Source organism: Balaenoptera musculus, chromosome 1, assembly GCF_009873245.2.
Source record: "Balaenoptera musculus isolate JJ_BM4_2016_0621 chromosome 1, mBalMus1.pri.v3, whole genome shotgun sequence".
NCBI classification, from domain to species: Eukaryota; Metazoa; Chordata; class Mammalia; order Artiodactyla; family Balaenopteridae; genus Balaenoptera; species Balaenoptera musculus.
In genome coordinates, this window is record NC_045785.1 from 130,246,109 (window position 1) to 130,266,680 (window position 20,572).

The 20,572-nt window shown below is 40.1% G+C and overlaps 1 protein-coding gene across 9 annotated transcripts in view; it reads left to right on the plus strand.

Annotated features, from left to right (window-relative positions):
- The window catches only part of RABGAP1L (RAB GTPase activating protein 1 like), a 693,841-nt gene that overhangs the window by 535,091 nt on the left and 138,178 nt on the right, over positions 1-20,572 (plus strand). Inside the window, exon 1 of one of the 9 annotated variants that reach the window (XM_036844680.1) lies at positions 12,550-13,255. The exons of 7 other annotated variants lie outside the window; for them this stretch is intronic. In XM_036844680.1, the coding sequence (XP_036700575.1) occupies positions 13,088-13,255 (168 nt within the window). In that variant the 5' untranslated portion in view covers positions 12,550-13,087. Of the gene's footprint in view, positions 1-12,549; positions 13,256-20,572 lie in introns of those variants that run through there. One more of the 9 variants, XM_036844731.1, reaches the window with a different exon arrangement.

Genomic DNA, 20,572 nt, shown 5'->3' on the forward strand with positions numbered 1-20,572 from the left:
TACATGAGAGTAACTAAATTCATTCCTTAGCAAACCCACAAGGTGCTATGTTGTGGCCTCATGGGGTCTCTCGGGAGCTGAAGCAATAAACATTAAATCTAAATATGTCAAGGAATCACTTTAGTTGACTCTTGGTTGCTAAAGAAAAGAGAGATTCAAAAGGCCCGGTAAAATAATAATCTTTTAAAGTAAAAATGAATGAATGAATTAATGAAAGAAGCTGAGACAAGAATCTTATTTTATGGTTACATTTGTCGAATAACTTGTCAATCAAGATAATTTAAAAGGTCTCTCTCCTCTCCCCTGTGAGCTTTGTCATTGTATTTTACAGTTGCAGAGAAAGATAATACATAAGAAAGAAGTAAACAATTTCAAATAGTAATAAATGTCATGAAAGAAATAATACAAAGGAGTCTAATGTGTTACTACCCGCCACTAGATAAGATGGTAAGAACAGTCCTCTGTGAGCAAAATAACATTTGAGTTGAATGATGCAGTGGAACCAGCCTTACGAAAATCAGAGGCAACAGCAAGCTCAAAGGCCCTGCTTCCCTGGTGGCGCAGTGGTTAAGAATCCACCTGCCAATGCAAGGGACACGGGTTCAAGCCCTGGTCTGGGGAGATCCCACATGCCGCGGAGCAACTAAGCCCGCGCTCCACAACTACTGAGCCTGTGCTCTAGAGTCCGCGAGCCACAGCTATTGAAGCCCGTGCTCTGCAACAAGAGAAGCCACCACAATGAGAAGCCCACGCACCGCAACAAAGAGTAGCCCCTGCTCGCCGCAACTAGAGAAAGCCCATGCGCAGCAATGAAGACCCAACTAGAGAAAGCCCATGCGCAGCAATGAAGACCCAATGCAGCCAAAAATAAATTTTAAAAATAAATAAATAAATAAAGGCCCTGAGGCAGGAAAAGCTTTGTATATTCAAAACAGAAAGGAGGCCATTGTGACTGGAGCCTAGTGAGGAAGTGAGCAAGATATAAAGAGGAAGGAGATGTGGTCAGAGATTGAGGCAGGGGCCAGATCAGCAGAGAAATATAAGGAATAGAAATGCATTGGCATTTGGGTAGCATGGGAAGCCAGTGTAAGTTTTAAGCAGGAAGAAATTTGATATGATTTATGGTTTTAAGACATCGTTTTGATTGAGGAATTCTGGTGTGTGGAATGTGGATTGAAAAGAGGCGAGAATAGGGCTTCCCTGGTGGCGCAGTGGTTAAGAATCCACCTGCCAATGCAGGGGACATGGGTTCAAGCCCTGGTCCGGGAAGATCCCACATGCCGTGGAGCAACTGGGCCCGTGTGCCACAACTACTGAGCCTGCGCTCTAGAGCCCACGAGCTACGACTGCTGAGCCCACGTGCCACAACTACTGAAGCCCGTGCACCTAGAGCCCGTGCTCTGCAACAAGACAAGCCACCACAATGAGAAGACCGTGCACCGCAGTGAAGAGTAACCCCCGCTTGCCACAACTAGAGAAAGCCCACATGCAGCAACAAAGACCCGATGCAGCCAAAAAATAAATAATAAATAAAATAAATAAAAAATTTTTTAAAAAAAGAAAAGAGGTGAGAATAGAAGCACGGAGACTAGTTAAGTAAGATGTTATTTCAAGACCAGTCAGGAAATGATGGTAGCTTAGACCAAGGTAGTGACAATTAAGATGGAGAAAGAGGACAGATTTAAGATAGCTTTGTAGATAGGGCTGACAGGGCTGACTTATATTTAGATAAATTGGATTTGGAAGGCTGAGGGAAACTGAGAAATCAAGGATGTTGTAAAGATGGAGCAAACTGATTTTTCAAATCATGAGCAAATCATTTATTTTAGCAATGATTTTACTACAGCACATTATGGGAATGAAGTGAGATCGTGTATGGAAGCAGATGGCACAATATCTGGCCCACAACAGGAACTTGTGAGATTTTTATCTTTACCCCCACCTCAGGACATTTTCATTAGGAATTTATATTCTCACATTACCATTTATTTAGGTCACCAAATTTCAAAAGCAAATGATTAGAAAGCCCATTGGTGAGTATTATATGCAATGCAACCATTCATCAACTCAGTAAGCATTTCCTGAGCTCCTTGTATAGGTAATTACTGTACTGAGTGCTGGGAAAATACTAGTGAGTGAAGCTAATGCAATGCCTACCCTTATGGAACTTTCTGTCTGGTAGGGTAGATTAATTTCTCTAACAGTATAATTATACAACTAGTTATTAAATTACATCTGGGATGATTAAGAAGAATATCAAGGTATCCTGTGAAGACATCTCTTCATGACTTCTATATTTCCCTAATTTACTTCATTTATTCCCGTGTTCCATCTTGCACATAGCTACCAGTGATTCCTAAACCCATCTCTTGGCTCCAGATTCTATTTCCCATGGCCTGTGGAACATCTCCAATGGATTACCACATGTTCCTCGCTAACTGCATTCATCCTCCATACTTTCCTGTCCCCAGTGCTTTCCCTATTAGTTAATATCTTTACTATCACGCCAGTTTACCAAGCTAGAAATGTCACAGATGTTAATAACATTAGCAACTTCATAATATTACTATATTAAACCTCATTTTCTTCATGAAAAATGAGACTCAAAGAGGCTAACTTTACTGAAATCATGCAGCTAATTAGACTTGAAATTGTGGTTTTAAATCCAGATCTCTCTGACATCTCAGCTTTTGTTTTTTCCATGACAACAATTTGCAGGATTGTTAAATTTTTTAAAGGAAAAATAATGGAGGAGAACATTTTAGAAAGAGGGAAGAACATTTTTAAAGGCTCAGAAATATTGAAGCGTCAGTATTTCTAATCAGAGAAATGCTTATCTATCCCTCCCATGAATAATAATCATATTTTATCCATTTTGAATGCTGAACCATTTCAACATACACTTTTGGGATAGCCACTATGTGTCAAGTAATTGCCTCTGCTAAGTTTTTAGGACAAAAAGAAGGATAATACATGATACCTATCTCTAAGTGCCTTAGTAGGGGAGAAGGACCCTAAGTGTTGATTTCAGTGCAGCTCATTAAAGTATAAGCCTGCAAGTGTTATGAGACAGACAGCAAGGGTGGAAAGAGAGCAAGCAGGAAGGCCATGTACCCCAACCGTAGGATTGAGGGAGGGTTCCTGCAGGAGGTAATACCAGAGTTGAGTTTTAACAAATTAGGAAAAGGTGGGACTTCCCTGGTGGCACAGTGGATAAGACTCCGCGCTCCCAATGCAGGGGGCTGGGTTCGATCCCTGGTCAGGGAACTAGATCCCACATGCATGCTGCAACTAAGAGTTTGCGTGCCACAGCTAAGGAGCCCGCCTGCTGCAACTAAGACCTGGTTCAACCAAATAAATAAATAAATAAAAACAAATTAGGAAAAGGTAAGTGAACTAGAGGGGAAAAACAGTTCAAGAAAAGGAGAAAGCAAGAACAAAGACATTGAGGTATGCAGTTACCTGGTGTGTGCAGGGGAACTTCAAGTAACTTGAGTATTGCAGATGGTAGACGTCCCAGCATGTCATACTAAGGGGTGAGCTCAAATCAGAAGAGAGGGGAGAGTTTTGAGAGATGGTGAGGAGGTTAAATCAACCAGACTTGAATGATGGGTTGAGTATGGGAAGTGGAGGTAAAAAGAGGACTCTAGGATGACCCCCCAGGTGTCTGCTGGTATAACTGGGTAGATGAGGACACTCTTTGCTAGGATAGGAAATGTAAGAGGAGGAACTGCACTGGGGAAGAAATGGTGACTTTGGACATGCCAGGATTAATTTGCGTGTGAGGCTGCGTTTGTCCAACAAGGAGATAGATATACAGATTGGGGGCTCTGGAGAGAGGGCTGATCTCAGGATTGGGTTGTTCAGTAGTAGTAAAAAAAGAAAGGTATGGATAAGATCACCAGGGTACAGTGAGCATAAGTTTTTGCTTTGTTTTTGGCTTTGTTTTTGTCATTTCTTTTAGAACCAAGACACATTAGTCCCTCTATATATTCATAGTGACTGGACTGTGAAAATCCTGTTCTTTCCACTGGACTAACTTGATTAGCTTTTAGGATCTAGCCTGTTTAACTCTACCTCCTTCATTGTTTCATATAACTCAAATTAGATTTAAAACACTTATATAGCAGATGTGTAAATTATAGTTGCAGTTACCACTTAGTAGTTACATGATCTCTGACAAGTCACTTAACTTTTCTAAGCTCAGGTGTCTCCTATGTAAAATGAGTGTAATTTGTTGTTAACATTAATTGCAATAATGCATACTCTAAGGGCTTGGCATAGTTTATGGCTGTTGTAGATACTAAATAAATGGGAACTATTATTATTCATACTTTTAGTCACTGAAATATTTATGAAGACTTTGTGGTGTATAAGTTGTTTTGTTTGGCCCTGCTTGGAACAAATATGCGTATGAGGTAGAGAAAGGAGCCCACCAAGCAGGAAAGACCTGTACACACTTGTTCACTTGTTACTATCATCATGCAAGACAGCTTGTGGCAACTCTCAGCGTATAGGAGTGCTGAACTCACAAGGGAGGTGGAGAGGAATCCAATCACCTCCAGTGAAAGTGGAGGAAAAATCACCTCCACTCTCACCAGTTTGCTACCTCTGAAAGTCTACTGAACCCTTTTGAAGCCATGAGTGGGAGGTAGGGAGAGGGAAATAGTCTGGCTGTACAATCTATTACCATCTTTATTTCAGAATATGGACTTGTCTATTCAAAAAAAAAAATGAATGTCCCCATCTTGACATATTCATTTTGTGGAGACAAATTCACTTGCTATTACATGGGCTGACCCATATAACTCCTCCACTGAAAATATTATTTTTCACAGTGACAGATGTTAAACTACACCTAGCATTCTATGTAACACGAAGATGCCAGAGATAGCAAATTTAATAGAGAACTGGAGATGGACCATGGGAAGGAGGTAGAGGCAGTTCACAACTTATCAAGATGAATATAGCACCTCATTATTTTCAGCAACAATGACAAAACACACACACACACAAAGGTAAAATGCTGATCTAGCTTGAGAGCATCAAGGAATTCTAGATTCCATGTCATAATTTTAATCTGATCAATTTAGAATTAAAAAACAGGCCTCTGCTAACATTAATTTATGCCTTCTGCTTAAACTTGGAAATAAAGATGAGCCTCATACAAACTGTCCAGAGGAGGGGATAAATGAACTGAGATAGGCTTCCATTGTTAAGCCTGCATCACTAACATGGCTTCAAAAAAGCTGCTGTTATGTAGACACTGTGTCCGAGCGGCCAAGGATGTAGCTTCTCTGTTTGACTGAAAAAGAGAGGGGCTTCCCTGGTGGCGCAGTGGTTAAGAATCTGCCTGCCAATGCAGGGAACATGGGTTCGAGCCCAGATCCGGGAAGATCCCACATGCCACGGAGCAACTAAGCCCGTGAACCACAACTACTGAGCCTGCACACTAGAGCCCGCGAGCCACAACTACTGAAGAGCCCATGCTCCGCAACAAGAGAAGCCACTGCAATGAGAAACCCACGCACCCGAACGAAGAGCAGCCCCCCCTCTCAGCAACTAGAGAAAAGCCCACGTGCAGCAACAAAGACCCAACTCAGCCAAAAATAAATAAATTAATTAAAAAAAAAAGAGAGAGTGCTTCTCAGTTAAAAATTATGAAGGCAGATGTGCTTTATTATCACAGGTGTGTGTTTAGAAGTGCCTATTCTCAAGGCAGGCTTTTGGAAGCCTCCTCTCAACTCAGATCTAAGAATCTTAGGTTCTTTCATACCAGATGGCAGGCACAGGCTCCGGACCAATTCCACGTGGAGTAAAGTGGTGGAGCACAGTCTTCCTAATGAGATAGTTTTTTTTAATGGGCTACATTAATTGAAAGAGAGCAAGTTACAGAGCTGGAAATGCTAGGTTCTCTGCTGTGTAGCGGGGCTCTGGGATCTTGGCTTCCTGGCTCTACCTCAGACAAGTTTTAGGATTGTGAGCAAGTCACGTATCTGCCGCCTCACTCTTCATCAATAGGACGAACATGTTAGACTTTGATGTTTCTAGGGTCTAACAACGTTGCATTATTTCATGATTCTGTTATCATATCTAGAGTATCGAGTATGTCAGTGATGGTAATATTGATACTTTATTGAGAGACACCGTCCAAAAAAAGTGTCTCCTTGGGGCAGGAAGTAGGACAGTCTAGAATGCTGCAGAAACCAGCTCATAGGAGGCCTAGTTAGCAGCAGGGATAATTAGCTTCAAGAAAAGGAAACTGTGTTCAGATGTTTTAACTAACATCACATGGAAAAAAGTCGACTCATTCTGTGTTGTTATAAAATATATGCCTCAACTGAGTGGCTGGAAGCTTCAGATTTCTAGCTTACCATAAGTAGTCCTTTTTAAACAAATATAAATGTCCAGTAATAAAAATAGTCAGCCTTTTCAGCTAATTGTCAATGAAGATAAGGAAGCAGAGGCAAAATGACCAACTCTCAAAGAGACTGTAGAAGAAGTTCTTGCATTAATAAAGGCATTGTTCTTAAATCTGATCACAAGAGTAGGTAATAAGGTAATAGTGATACTACCATGACTATTCAGAATGTTATTAAATTGCTTTTGGTGGGGGAAAGTTCTCTCTTCTATTGAAAAACAGAAACAAAACAAAAAACTCCTTTAAAATAGTTATGCTTGAAGTGTCACAAGAGGTCAGAACATTCCTAAAAAATTAGTAAGTCTATAATATTTTATAGGAATCTTTTTTCTTTTTGAGTTCCAGCAGTCTGGTTACCTGAAGTACCCACCACGGTGTCAGTTAATTATGTACTTTCTTATTTTGAACTCTAATTCCTCAGTGTGTTGAGTTCCAACTATAAGATGATGAGACTCATTTCCCTGTGATATAACTTGTATGCTCAGTCTCATTGACATTTCATTTTAGCCTTTTCTTCAAGTAGCTTGAATAATGCATAAAGTTAGAAGAAGCATCTGATGTACCTTTCTACCTCCAGAAGCATATAGCACAGTGCTGAGAAGAACCAAGACTTGAATGGCAGAGTGTGAGTTGCCTGGGATTCTACAGTACCAAAATACCGGACTACTCACTGTGTCACCTTTATTTAACCTGTTTGTTGCATCTTAGGAACTTGCCAAATTATTGAGGGCTCATCTTTTAAAAAGTAATCAGAAGACAAAAAAGAAATAGGTAGAGAATTGAGTTTTTGCCGTTTTACCTCTCCTAGTTCAGAAGAGCATGGCTCCTTTGCTACTTATTATTAGCTGTCTAAATCTTAAAGGTGGACTGAAGAGGCAGTTGGTCTTACAGGAGTGTCTTTTATCAGTGTTTGGCTAACTCTTTTTCTTTTTTTTAACATCTTTATTGGAGTATAATTGCTTTACAATGGTGTGTTAGTTTCTGCTGTATAACAAAGTGAATCAGCTATACTTATACATATATATCCATATCTCCTCCCTCTTGTGTCTCCCTCCCACTCTCCCTATCCCACCCCTTTAGGTGGTCACAAAGCACCGAGCTGATCTCCCTGTGCTATGCGGCTGCTTCCCACTAGCCATCTATTTTACGTTTGGTAGTGTATATATGTCCATGACACTGTCTCACTTTGTCACAGCTTACCCTTCCCCCTCCCTGTGTCCTCAAGTCCATTCTCTACGTCTTAGTCTTTATTCCTGTCCTGCCCCTAGGTTCTTTAGAACCATTTTTTTTTTAAGATTCCATATATATGTGTTAGCATATGGTGTTTGTTTTTCTCTTTCTGACTTACTTCACTCTGTATGACAGACTCTAGGTCCATCCACCTCACTACAAAAACTCAATTTCGTTCCTTTTTATGGCTGAGTAATATTCCATTGTATATATTGGTTAACTCTTTTTCTAATGTTAATACATCCAGAGTCTTTTGTCTTTCTAAACCCTAACCCAGATGAACAAAATGCTTTTACACTTGCTCTCCTCTTCTCCTGACTTCCTAGAAAGAATGAAGGAAATTACTGGTTATCTGGTACCCACCCTGTGCTAGGCACTATGAAATATTCCTTTACATACATTAACTTATTAAATTTTCAGAGCGACTTGACTAGGTAGGTGATACTGCCTTTTTACAGAGTTCCAGAGAGTAGTAACTTACCCATGTCTTTCAGCCAGTAAATGTGACTAAAAGATGATGTAATAAACAATGCCCTGCTTTGCTCTTAGAGATATGTTTAATTCTCATTACTCTTACATTTGGGTCCAGGACAGTCCCACTAGTCTAAACCCACTTTTGTCTGTATCTACTGTGGACAACAAAGACATGACTAGATCATAACACACAGTGTGTTCCTCCCTTTATGGTGTCCACATCCTGCTTTATCTTTGTGTTTGAATGCCTCCTGGATTTCCACAGATTGGAAAGTGTTTTCCTTTTTCACCTTTGTAACCCTTGAAGTAACTACTTTGTGTGTTACTGTGCACTTACTGTTCTTAATTATAGTTCCATAAGTTAAGTCAAGTATCTTTTCATTTTACAATGGAAATCTATTTATGTCCTGCACATGTCCACAATCACTGAGTGGAGTGGCTCAGGTAGAGCACTCAAGCTCAGGGCTCTAATTAGGACTGCACCACCATCCACCTGCTTCTGTCACTCCAGAGTGAGGCTGCTCTTCTTCAGACCATGGCTTTGGGACCACTGCCTGGCCCTCTTTACCTTTCTCTCACTCTGCCTCATTGGATCATTCATCCAAATTTCCCATATTATCTTCAATTTGCTGTTGAACTTCCTTTATAGAGATTTTTTAAAAATCTCCTTTATGATAGTGTAAGGAAATATGAGAAATCATGTATTATTAACTGGTTAATTCAGAAGAGTTTCTTTTCTATCATTAGTTTCATTTTTGGACTACTTTATAACTCAAAAATTTGTCTTTGAGTTATAAGTACACTGTATTTATTGCTGAATCTGATCATCAATAAATAAATTACTTGGGGAGTTGGGGAGGCATAAGGGGAAATGCTCACTGAGGTTACTCACTCTCGTAGGGCTTCAAAAATTGCTAGAATACATTCTTTCTTTTTGCCAAGTGATATTCTAGAAGAGTTATTTTACCTGATATTGATCAACAGCCTATTCTCAAGGGGCAACCTGAAAACAACCTGGAAAATTATGGAAATTTTGAAAGCAAGGATGATGCTTTCTTTCTTCTTTCTTTTTTTTTTTTTTTTTTTTTGGAAGGGGGCTATGTACGTATGGTGCTTTTATTCTCCATAGAGTGATACATGCTAAGGTGGGTTGGGCTTGGGCTGATGTCCCCATGTGTATAGAACTGAATTAATAAGTCTCTGAGAAGAAGTCTGGTTTACCTTGATGTGGAAAGGGGGATGGAATCACCGGGATGAACATTGCAACCTGGGATATGTTCAGCCCTGGAATGCAGGGAGATGAGGCAGCTCTCAGTACGGTCATTGGCAGGCAGGGGACACCTGCCAGGCTCGGAGGGCCTTCTGTACCACATCTTCCCACTGGGCATTTGATATCACCTCCTTCGCCCTTGTCACCAACTCTGCATGTTCTGGGTCCGTGGCTGTAGAGTTGTGGCTGCTCAGTGCTGTAGCTCCCTCCTCATCTTCATCCTCGCTCTCTGCTGGCCTGTCCGGGGAATGAAGCCCTAGGGCCTAGTTCCAACCCTGGACGTCAGCAGCTCCATCTTCTGCACCCCCCACTGGTGCCAGCTCTGCCTCTTCTGGTTCGGGGTCTTGGTTCAGGGGCTGGTGGGAGCAGCTAGCTGGACCTGCCCCCATTTCTTCCTGTTCTTCCTCAGGCTCTCCACTCCTCTAATCCCCGGTGCCTTCTGTAGGCCCCTGGTGTGACAGTTCCTCAGCCTCACTGGGGTAGGTGTGCCCTGGACCCTGCTGCCGAAAACGACTTCTTCCATCCCAGCGGGGCCCACTCAGAGCCTGAAGCTGAACCTGTACCTTTTACCTCCTCAAGGATAATACGTATTTGAGGGGAAGGATGATGGAGAGATTGGGAAGACTGAAACACACGACCACTTGTTTGTAGTGCCTTTTACACAGCATTTTGTTAAATGTACCTAAATCTTTTAAGTGTAACTTGGTTTGCTCATTAAACTATCATATTTTAATTATTACGTTTAATATTTAGTGCATATAGTTTTAACTTCTTTTGTGAGCATCAGAGCCAAACCATACAGTTCCAAAGTCTTTTGATTAATTTTTTAACTTAATTCCTTTTGGGCAATAAATTTTTTATTTCTGGTTTATATAAGTAAAAAAAAAAAAAAAAATGCTTCTGCCAGTGGTCTTTGAGACCAAGTCAGATGGATGGAAACATCTACCCTATCTTTTAAAAAAAATCAATCATAAAAAATCCTATAAGCTAAGGAGTCACTGAATTTTTTCTTCTTTTGCAAGTCAAAATGTCCCCTTGCTCTTCAGTGTAAAGCTTCTATGGCAGTGCTTTTCACACTTACACAGCAGTAGCACAGTCTTTTTAAACAAAATCTCATGCAGAACTTCACTATGTAAATAAGATGAAAATGGAGCTGTTGTTGCTGGTGGGGGGAGGGTAGGGGGCGCAGGTAATGAGAGACCCAGAACCTCTTCCCTCTTCCCCCTTCTGGCTAAACCAACTCCCACCCTGGGTAGCCCATAAGACATTTCCTCCAAAATCTTAGGGATCTGAAATTTTTATATATATATATGTGTGTGTGTGTATATATATATATACACACACACACACATATATATATACACATATTCTAATGGCTTTTATCATTTTACATTAAAATCTTTACTTTGTATAGGTTTTTTTATTTTTATTTTTTAAAAATTTATTTATTTATTTATTTTTGGCTGTGTGGGTCTTCGTTTCTGTGCGAGGGCTTTCTCTAGTTGCGGCAAGTGGGGACCACTCTTCATCGTGGTGCGCGGGCCTCTCACTGTCGCGGCCTCTCTTGTTGCGGAGCACAGGCTCCAGGCGTGCAGGCTCAGTAGTTGTAGCTCACGGGCCTACTTGCTCCGCGGCATGCGGGATCTTCCCAGACCAGGGCTCGAACCCATGTCCCCTGCATTGGCAGGCAGATTCTCAACCACTGCGCCACCAGGGAAGCCCTGTATAGGTTTTTAAGAAATCATTTTTGGAAGAAATAGAAGGCCTGACAGCAAAATATAAATATCTTATTTAAGATATTTTGTTAATTAATACTTTAAATGTTTAACCAAAAAAAGTTTTGTTTACCTGAGGTTTTGGAAAAATAAACCAAACAGTAATATTCTCTTAAGGAAGGCAATATTTCCCTTTATCCCCAATTCTGTAATTAATGTATTTCTGTAACCAAGATCACAGAGGTATGCTGATAAATATGTTTCTATTTTCTTACTTGCAGAGATCTGTAACTTATTTATCAAAATAGGAAACTAAGACTCAGAAGGAACTTTCTCCAGCTCTCTTAGCCCCATTCATCTTTGCACCATGCTACAGCTTGCATGGAGAAACTGGTCTGGTATTCATACGAGACCAACTACAGAACAGTAGCTCCAAGATTCTGAATATATAGTAGTTAATTGTTAGGATAAAGTTAAGAAACTACCCTTAAAGGGGATCTTGTCCTTCTGCCTTGATTTGGCTAAAACTGATGATTCACATCAAGGAAATCAATATAAAACTTTAATAGTAAGATTGTAAAATTTTAAACTATGAATAACTCTAAGTTATACTATTACAAGGGAAGGATTAGACCAGAATGCATCAAAACAATGTTTTGAACTATTAACTGAGTGTTTATCAAAGTCTTTAGGTTAGGAAAGTTATTTTTGCTTTGAGAATCTCGACTTTAATAGTTACTTAAAGGTATACTCTTATTATTATGTTGTAGGTTTTTATGCTTTATCATATTGTGTATTTATAAAAGTCTTCATTTTTGCTATGTTGTACACCTGAAACTTACATAATACTGTACATCAACTATACCACAATAACAAATAAAAATACGTTAAAAATAAACTTCCTTTTAATTGCAGCTAGCCTTCCCAGAATGCTGAAATACTTCTGCATATCCTGGCATTGCAAAAAGTCATTATTGCATAAACACTTCAACTTGAGGGCCTGTCGTTTCTTGGATGTTCGGTCCTTGCTCTTCTGTCCATACGCTATCATTTTCCCCTAAGCCTCTGTTCTGTTAGAGATTTCAGTAATCTAACAAGGATTGGAGCATCCCACTTTAAATATGCAGTAAAAAAATCAGACTTGTATCTGTTACCATTATTAGAAAGCAAGAGTGAATAAAGGTCAGCCTTTTAGCTGGCAGGCTGTCTGATTTTTCTGTGAGCATCACATGTTAGGAGAAGCGAGTTCATCTGTCTGTGGGTTTAAGATTCAACAGCCTAAACTGTCAGCCTAACACTGATTGAAGGTGGACTGGGAGGGGAAGCGCATCTGTCCAAGGCTCGCCATTGGCTTCCTATTACAGCATTCTCCCCCGAGACAGACTCTGCGTGCTCATTCACCTACCTCCTCCTCTTCCCTCCCCTTCCTTCCCTACCCCTTCATTACTGATTCACAGCGAGAGGCAGCAGCAGCAGAGCTGCTTGTCACGAATCAAGGATTGCAATGAGCTCATCCTTTTCTCCTTGCAGCTTCACAACTGCCCTGGCTTCCTGGCTCCTGCTCCTGCTCTTTGCTCACGCACACACACACACACTCACTCTCTCACATGCACACAGCGCAGACACACACACACACACTCACATGCTAGACCCTTCTAAGCAGCTTGTCCATTTTTACACATGTATGTGAACTCTCCTGCATCACTCTTGGCCATTTTCTTGCATTCGCTTGCTTTTGCTGTTTTTTTTTATTTAGATCAGCATTTGATTTCATTTCCAGTCTACTTTGGGGCTCTGGCACAGTAGATAATTTAGCCAAAATGTTTTTCTTGTGGAGACGTTAGCTGGCAGTTCCCACCACAGACTGGCTTGTGCGTGCTCCTGGGGAGACCTAAGCCTGGCTCCCCTCCCGCCGCAGTTCTCAAAATTGTGGATAAGAGATCCAGCTTTCTCATTCTGGATACCTACTTACTGCTCATGGAAGAAGGGGTGCCCTGCCCAGCCCCAGCTGCTAAGCTCACAGCTCCTGTCAAAAAGTCCCAGGACATGCACGACGAGAGGAACAAGCTGGTGAATGAGTATGCGTGTCGAGTGCTGGAACTTCTGGGGATGGGGCATCGTCTGTTTGTGCCTCGGCTTCTGGCGGTGAGACTGTTTTTCATTGAACTTCATTTGTAAAGAATCTGCCACCCTCTGTGAGAATTCCCTGTATCCCTGGGAGAGGCTTGCGGTCTCCTGTCTCCTTCCCCTTCTCCCCACTCTACCGAGAAGGAAGTGCTGAGTGGCCACAGGCATGGGGCTCTGTCCGAGCCTGGTCCGTGCCACTCCTTAATTGGCTAGAGGAGATATGGCTCTCCTCTCCGAGCCCACGTTAGTGGCATTATCTCTGTGGCAGCAAAAAAAAAAAAAAAAAAAAAAGGTCTTATGGCTGGCCAGGCTCAGCAATAAAGCAGAATACCCAAGTGCTTGATGGAGGTGTTCTGCTATTTCTGTCTCCAAGGGGTTAAATTTTACACCAGACATTATTGCGACTTACCTAGACTATGCCTGCTTTGCTTTCTAACCTCTCCATGTGATGGCCAATTTGGTTGTGTTAATAGGGAATTTTGCCCCTTAAAAATCATTGGTTAGGAAATTACAGATTTCTCTCCTGGAATGTTCGGACTGTGTATCTATGAAACAGCTTAAAGCTGTTGGGTCTGTGCTGAGTCTGGGAAGTCTGCCTTGCTTGTTTTTTGATTTCCTGAACAAGAGAAAAATCACCCTTCTGCACTTCCTACCAAGGGTTAAAATTAAATACCCACAATCACTGGTGCAGTGTTTCTTTTTAGTGGTTTGAGAACTATACCTAGCAACTGTTCTATAATGTAATTGGTCTATGGTAGTCCTATACCATTATTTGGTAACTGGGCAAGAATAATTTTGCTTTGTTTATTTTATACAATGGAGTTTAATACCATTCTAGACTGTTCCCTCATTTGGTTCTCTCATAGTTGAGGCTTTTTCAAAAGTACAATATTGACTTGACTGAATTTAACTCTTTTCTCTCACATATCTCCCTCTAGTATAGTTCATCTCTGTTTATGCTTATGTTTACAATTATTAAGTAAGTCTTCATGTATCTATTTGCATGTAAATATAATCTCTCCTGTATCATCATAACAGACATGTTAGGTAGCCGTGCACATAAGGGATTTCTCACCCAGAAGAAAGTCTGTTTATCATTGCAAGGTGAAGTTAGATGCAGTGACCAGCATACAATTATAGAGAAGGGGGTGGTATATTTTGAGAAATATGGTTCCTTTGTCATTTAAGAAAGAAGAGCTCAATGTATATGTTTTAATGCCTAGGTGAGGTCATCAGTGCTCACTTGAATTTTGTTCCCCTGAATCATCACATTTCTTCTCTTAATAAAGGAGAAAACTGAAGATTCATGATTCTATTAGAAAGGAGTTTTTTGTTTTTGTTTTTGTTTTTTAACAGTGAAATAAAAAGCTTTTTTTTTTCAGGAGCTTTGACACTAAGAAGTGCTAAAATATATTTCAACCAATTCTCTGCCTCTCTTTGAGGAATCAGTTTTTGGTCTAATACACTTCCATATTCTTAAAGACTGCTTAACTTTGTGTCTCACGGGCTTCCACTGATAACTTTACAGTGATCCGGCGCTGCCTATCTTTGGCATTTACATTTTCAGTGTTTTGAAGGAAAACATAAAATTGATAACTAAGAATATCTGTCATACTAAAATCTGCATCGAAATCCAGATGACTCTAGCGTAAAACGATTGTCAACAACAAAACCCATAAGCTTCACAAGCTTCAGTTCTGTGGGAGGTCATAGATATCTATATGTTGCAACTGTACAAAGTCGGCTTGGTTGCTCAATTAGGTACCTGAGGTGGTGGCACAGCCCTCAGGTTGTTTTGGGCTCTAACATTCCAGGTAATAGTGCCATTTGCATTATATGTGAAAAGTGTGTTCTGCGTTGTGTATAGGGCCATTTGGAAATCTCTGACTTTGTTATACAGTGTTGTACTTAAAAGATTGTTGATAGAACTAGGGTACTCTACATTCTGAGAAATCACATGCCCTTTAATTAGCAATATGGCTATAAATTGGGATCAGCTATCCAATGAGCTATTGCTCAAAGTTTAGCATATGTACCAGAGGGAAGTACAGTTGTTCAGCCTTGTGTTATTGGACTGGCTAATGATGTGGGATCAGTGGCTAATCTGCACAGGGTAATCCTAAAAGGAATCCTGCCACATGCAATGTTGCAGTCTTTCCATTACCAGTCAAGAGGGCAAGCACTGAAGTTTAGGTTTTTAATCATGTTTTAAATATGAATGTGTGTGTGGGTTAAACACATACAAATCCCTTATTTTACTTTTAAGATCCCAGTAGTTTTCTTCATATAAGACAAGTTAATTTTCTTAATGAAACTGATCAAATAAATGAAGATTTACCAAGACAGTGTTGTAGATTTGGACTTTGGGCCTTATTTATTGTTCCCTGGTTCACAGAGAGACCATCAAGCTATGAGAACACCAAGCACATTTGGAATTTTTGCTTATTGTTCTTCAAAGGTACACCTAGTAAAGAATAATTTCCCTTTAATAAATCAAGTACAAGTACTCCATTTTAGATATCACCACAAGGCATAAATTCTGTGTGCAGACTCACCAAACACGTTTCTTTGGTGAAATTAAAATATCAAAGCAAGGGATATACGTATCCTAGATACCAGCTAAGTAATGTCCTCTTCTAAAGCCTGTGCTTGCAAATGATTCTTAGACCTCCAGAAACATTTCTCAACGGAATGGAAATCCTGTTAGACACTATAACTAAAGGAAGAAAAGCCATTTGTGGTGAATATAGTAAAGGTGAGAAAGAGAAACATGCCTAGATTTTTTTTTTCAAATAATCCCCTAAAATAATCAAACCTAGATTTTGCTGCTTATCAGAGGCCCTTAAAGAAAGATTTGTCATCCAAGAAAATGAGAGGTTTCGAATAGAAGCATCTGGAGCTAACACTCAAATGTTAGAACTGTTCATTTCCACCCACCCTGCCTTCTTTTTTTTTTTTTTAAATCACTTTAAAATATGATACTCTTGCACTGAATTTTTCAGTGGGAAAAACACACTCCAAATGGTATTAGCAGGGGCACATAGCCAGAGTTCATACTCCTCTGTAAGTGTGTGAAATTTGGAGAAAGAGGAAAAACTTTTACTCAGGTTCAAAATCTTCCCTATCCTCCTAGATTTTTTCTTTTTGCTTTTATATGACATGGGAAGTTATTATCAGATCATTATATGTTGATATCAGGTGTTGGCTATACTTTCAATCTGATACTCTGGGCACTGTGCACAGTGAATCCAAAGGACTCTCAGGCTGAAGAGGATTGACATATATCTATAGCCAAATGCTCCAGCTGTCCCTCCAGTAACCATTTAAAGTTTAATTTTGATCATATTTCTTATGCTGTCAAACTGCATCCTAGTTTTGTTTGTTTTTTTAATTTGTGGACTTCCTTAAAACAGTAATTTTAAGGAGGGAATAAAAGAGCAGAGGAGAAAGTTTCTCTCTCATTTTTACCGCTGTTGTTGACTGCTGCAAGGATTACTCACTGAAGAGAGATGATAACTCTTAAAAGAAGTTAAAGACTCAAGTATAAAAGTTGCCATGTATACTTCTGATGCCCCGCAAATATAAAAATCAATTTTTACATCAAAATAAGTCCTACATCTCCTTTCTATTTTGCATCTTATAAATTTTTGACTTATTAATAGTGAGTATGCTTGAAGTAGATCCTTCATAAATTCATGGAACAGATATATGTTGGTGTCTATTGTGTGCCTGGCAATGTGCTTAATTCATTTTACTGGGGTGAGTGGGAAGGATTCTTACATTAACATCCTACTTACCTTTCCCTCTGGATATTTATTTCTACCTACTTGAAAGGAAGTAGAAGTAGGACTTGTTTAAATGTTTTTTAATTATCCAGGTAATCTTTTTATATAGCTCTATTCATAGAAATGAGGAAGAAGTAATGTTACCTTTGAAGGTGTAATTGGTAAACATGTTTCCTATCATCACTTAAAAGGATTTGACAGAAAGCTTGGAGAGCAGAAGATGAGTATTAGTAGAGCCACTGATTTTCAAAAGTTATCATTTATTAGTTCTTATTTAAAAGCTGGTAGAGTTCTTATTGTACAAGAGAAGAAAACATGCCTTTGCTTATTCAAATTCCCTAATTCTTGTCTATATTATCTTCTGGCTGACATTACTTAACAAATAATGTTAGGAAGGTAATTGCATTTTCATTATTTTACTGTTCCTTCCCTATTCTGAAGGTAATATGGAAAAACTCTAAGAATTTCCCAGTTGAAGAACAGCCTTTCCAATTTAAATCAATTATTCTAGCCTGATGGGGTTCTGTGTAGTGAGTACAGATGGATAATGTTATCCAGAAGCCAGCCCAACCTCTTTCAGGTACTTGGTTTGGTTTTTGAAATGTTAGTCTGCCTTTTAGGGGTGTATTTTTAAAGCTTGGGTCTTATCACAAGATCATGTGTTAAACTTCTCTTCTTTGTTGGAGTAGAGGGTTAACATTCATGCAATTATAAACTCAATTATAACCATTAATTAAGTTAATATCTCCATAGTCAGCTAATTAATAATTAGTATGTGTGATCGAAGCCATGTTTTAGTTTCGTAGAAAGCACCACTACCTATATTTTGGACTAATATTATTACATCAATGCTTGACATTTATGAGGTGTGTATATTTAACAAAATAATAGGTACAAAGTGACTCAAATTTTGTTAAATATATATGAGATGTATCTGTAAGGTTAGGAAAAAAGGACTATAAGCAATGTAACAAAATGTTATACTAAAATTTCAGTATCTGAGCATATTTGAGCAACAGAGAGAACTCCAAAATGTTGTCCCTTATATTTGTTTTGGGGTTCACAAAATGTACTCATATGCCTTAACTTATTTCATTCTCAAATACTCGAGGTTGAAGATAGTCCCACTTTTTTTTTTTTTAATTAATTTATTTATTTTTGGCTGTGTTGGGTCTTCGTTTCTGTGCGAGGGCTTTCTCTGGTTGCGGCAAGTGGGGACCACTCTTCATCGCGGTGCGCGGGCCTCTCACTGTCGCGGCCTCTCTTGTCGCGGAGCACAGGCTCCAGACGCGCAGGCTCAGTAGCTGTGGCTCACGGGCCCAGTTGCTCCGCGGCATGTGGGATCTTCCCAGACCAGGGCTCGAACCCGTGTCCCCTGCATTGGCAGGCAGATTCTCAACCACTGCGCCACCAGGGAAGCCCAGTCCCACTTTTAAAGTAGGAGAACAGTGGAGAATTATGCAGTACCATGAGTTAGCCAGAGTTGGAATTAAAATGACTATTCCATCCTTTGCAACCTTGCTTGAGCACCTTTAATTGACAAGTACTTCCTAGAGGCTAAAATTAGAGGATTAAATAAGATGCATTTTCTACACTTGCCTCATGATTATCAGAGCTCCTCTCTTCAGGGGCTTGAGTTAGGCCAGTCACGCAATCTGGAGCTTCACTGACACCAGCAGTGTCTTGGAAATGGCAGTCACAGGGCACTCTGAATTCTGGTTTCCAGAGACTTAACCTGAGTTGGGCTTCAGCCAACTGGGCTGAGTTGGGCTTCTCCCCACCTGGGTAGGGAGCTCCTTGCTGTACCTCCCCTGAGACTACAGCCTCCTCCAAACAGCATCTCTGTGTGCCTGGCCATCCCTGCCTGACCAGAGGGCAAATGTCACAGGATATTTGACTTCTCATCTTTAATCCTAACCTTTCTGCTTTTGTATGAACTCAGAGGCTGGACTTGAAATTAGGCCTTGGGCAGTATTAGAAAATTAGGTAACCATGCTGCTGCCTGCAGGCAATAGACTGCTCCCCACCATTTTTGGGCATCTGTTTGCAGGTAACTAGAGGTTAGTTGCACTGACAATAGAAGAGGTGCCCTTAGAAGGTTTTTGAGTAATGAAGAAAGCTACTCATCCTGTTTCGCTACAAACTCTATAAGCAGCCTGTGTTGAACTTTCCCAACAATTGCCAAAGAGATAATCATCAGAACCAGTATTACAGGTGAAAAAGGATGTAGTATGTCTGGCATAACTGGTAGGTGGATGCTTTCTCAATAATTCAGCAGTTGATATTTTAGTTGAAGAGGCCCTCTTTGGGGCTGAAGTTGTTTCCAGTAACTGCCTTTTCCGACTAAGTTAAGGTGAGATGATAGCACTTTATCATGCTAAATATTCTCTCCGCTACTTATTGCCACCATCTCTCAGTATCTGTGAGGGAGGAAATAAATCTGAGATGTACTGAAGCTTGTTTTTTTTCCCTGGCACTATTAGCCTGGCTCTGTCTTCTGATTACTAGTTTGTGAATCTAAACTTGGGCCAACCTACTTCCCTGTGAAAATGCCTGCTGTGTGAATTAATATATTATTCTATTTTACATGTTTCTGTGTAAAGGGGAGGAGAGAAGGGAAGAAAAAATTATATATGTATAGTGAAAGAGAGGCGAAAGTAGAATTCATTCACTTATTCAGTAAATGTTAGTTGAGTACCTCCTGTACTCTAGGCAGTAGTCTTATCACTGTGGATACAGCAAAGAACAAGACAGACAAATCCCCTTTCCTTAGGATGAAAACAGATGTAAAACTGGAAAATGACTGGATGGGCTGGGAGGAAGAATTTAAGTGCTCAGAAAAGGCCTAACTCAGATCTTATATTTGTGTTAAAATCTAGATCACAAGAAGTTGTTATCATTATGAAGATCTGGGGGAAGAATATTCCAGGCAGAGAGAACAGGCAGTAGCCTTCAGCTGGGAATGAACTTGGTGTGTACAAGAAAACAGAAAGAAGGCCAGTGTGCTTGGAGTTTGAGAGCAAGGAGGGAGATGTGATTCAACATGAGGTTGGAGGGGAAGGCAAGGGCCCCAGGATCTGGGGTCTTGTGGGCAATGGTAAAGATTTGGGGTTTTATTCTGAGCACAGTAGGAACCACTGGAGAGCTTTACACAGAAGAGCAACATGACCTGAAAAAGTACCATCTAGCTGCTGTAAGGAGAGGAGATGGTGGGGAGCAAGAGCAGAAAGAGGGAGACCAGCTGGGGAGTTACTGCAGTGGCTCAGCTGAGAGGTGACAATGGCTTAGACCAGGCTGGTGGTGATGACAACTCATTAGGAGCAGAATTCCTCTGACTTCCTTATGCTCTTTCAATGCAGTCTTTAAGGTTAATCAGTTTTTAATTTGAATGTAAATAAAGTAATATTTTGAACTAACATGTAGTTCTGTGATTTCTAGCCACCATGTTTTGTCTTTGTCTGTTTGTTTGGTTTTGTTTTATTCCTGCAGTTTTTGACAATTAAGTGCTGACTCTTAACACACCTTATTTCTTTTTGGCTTGGCCTACTTC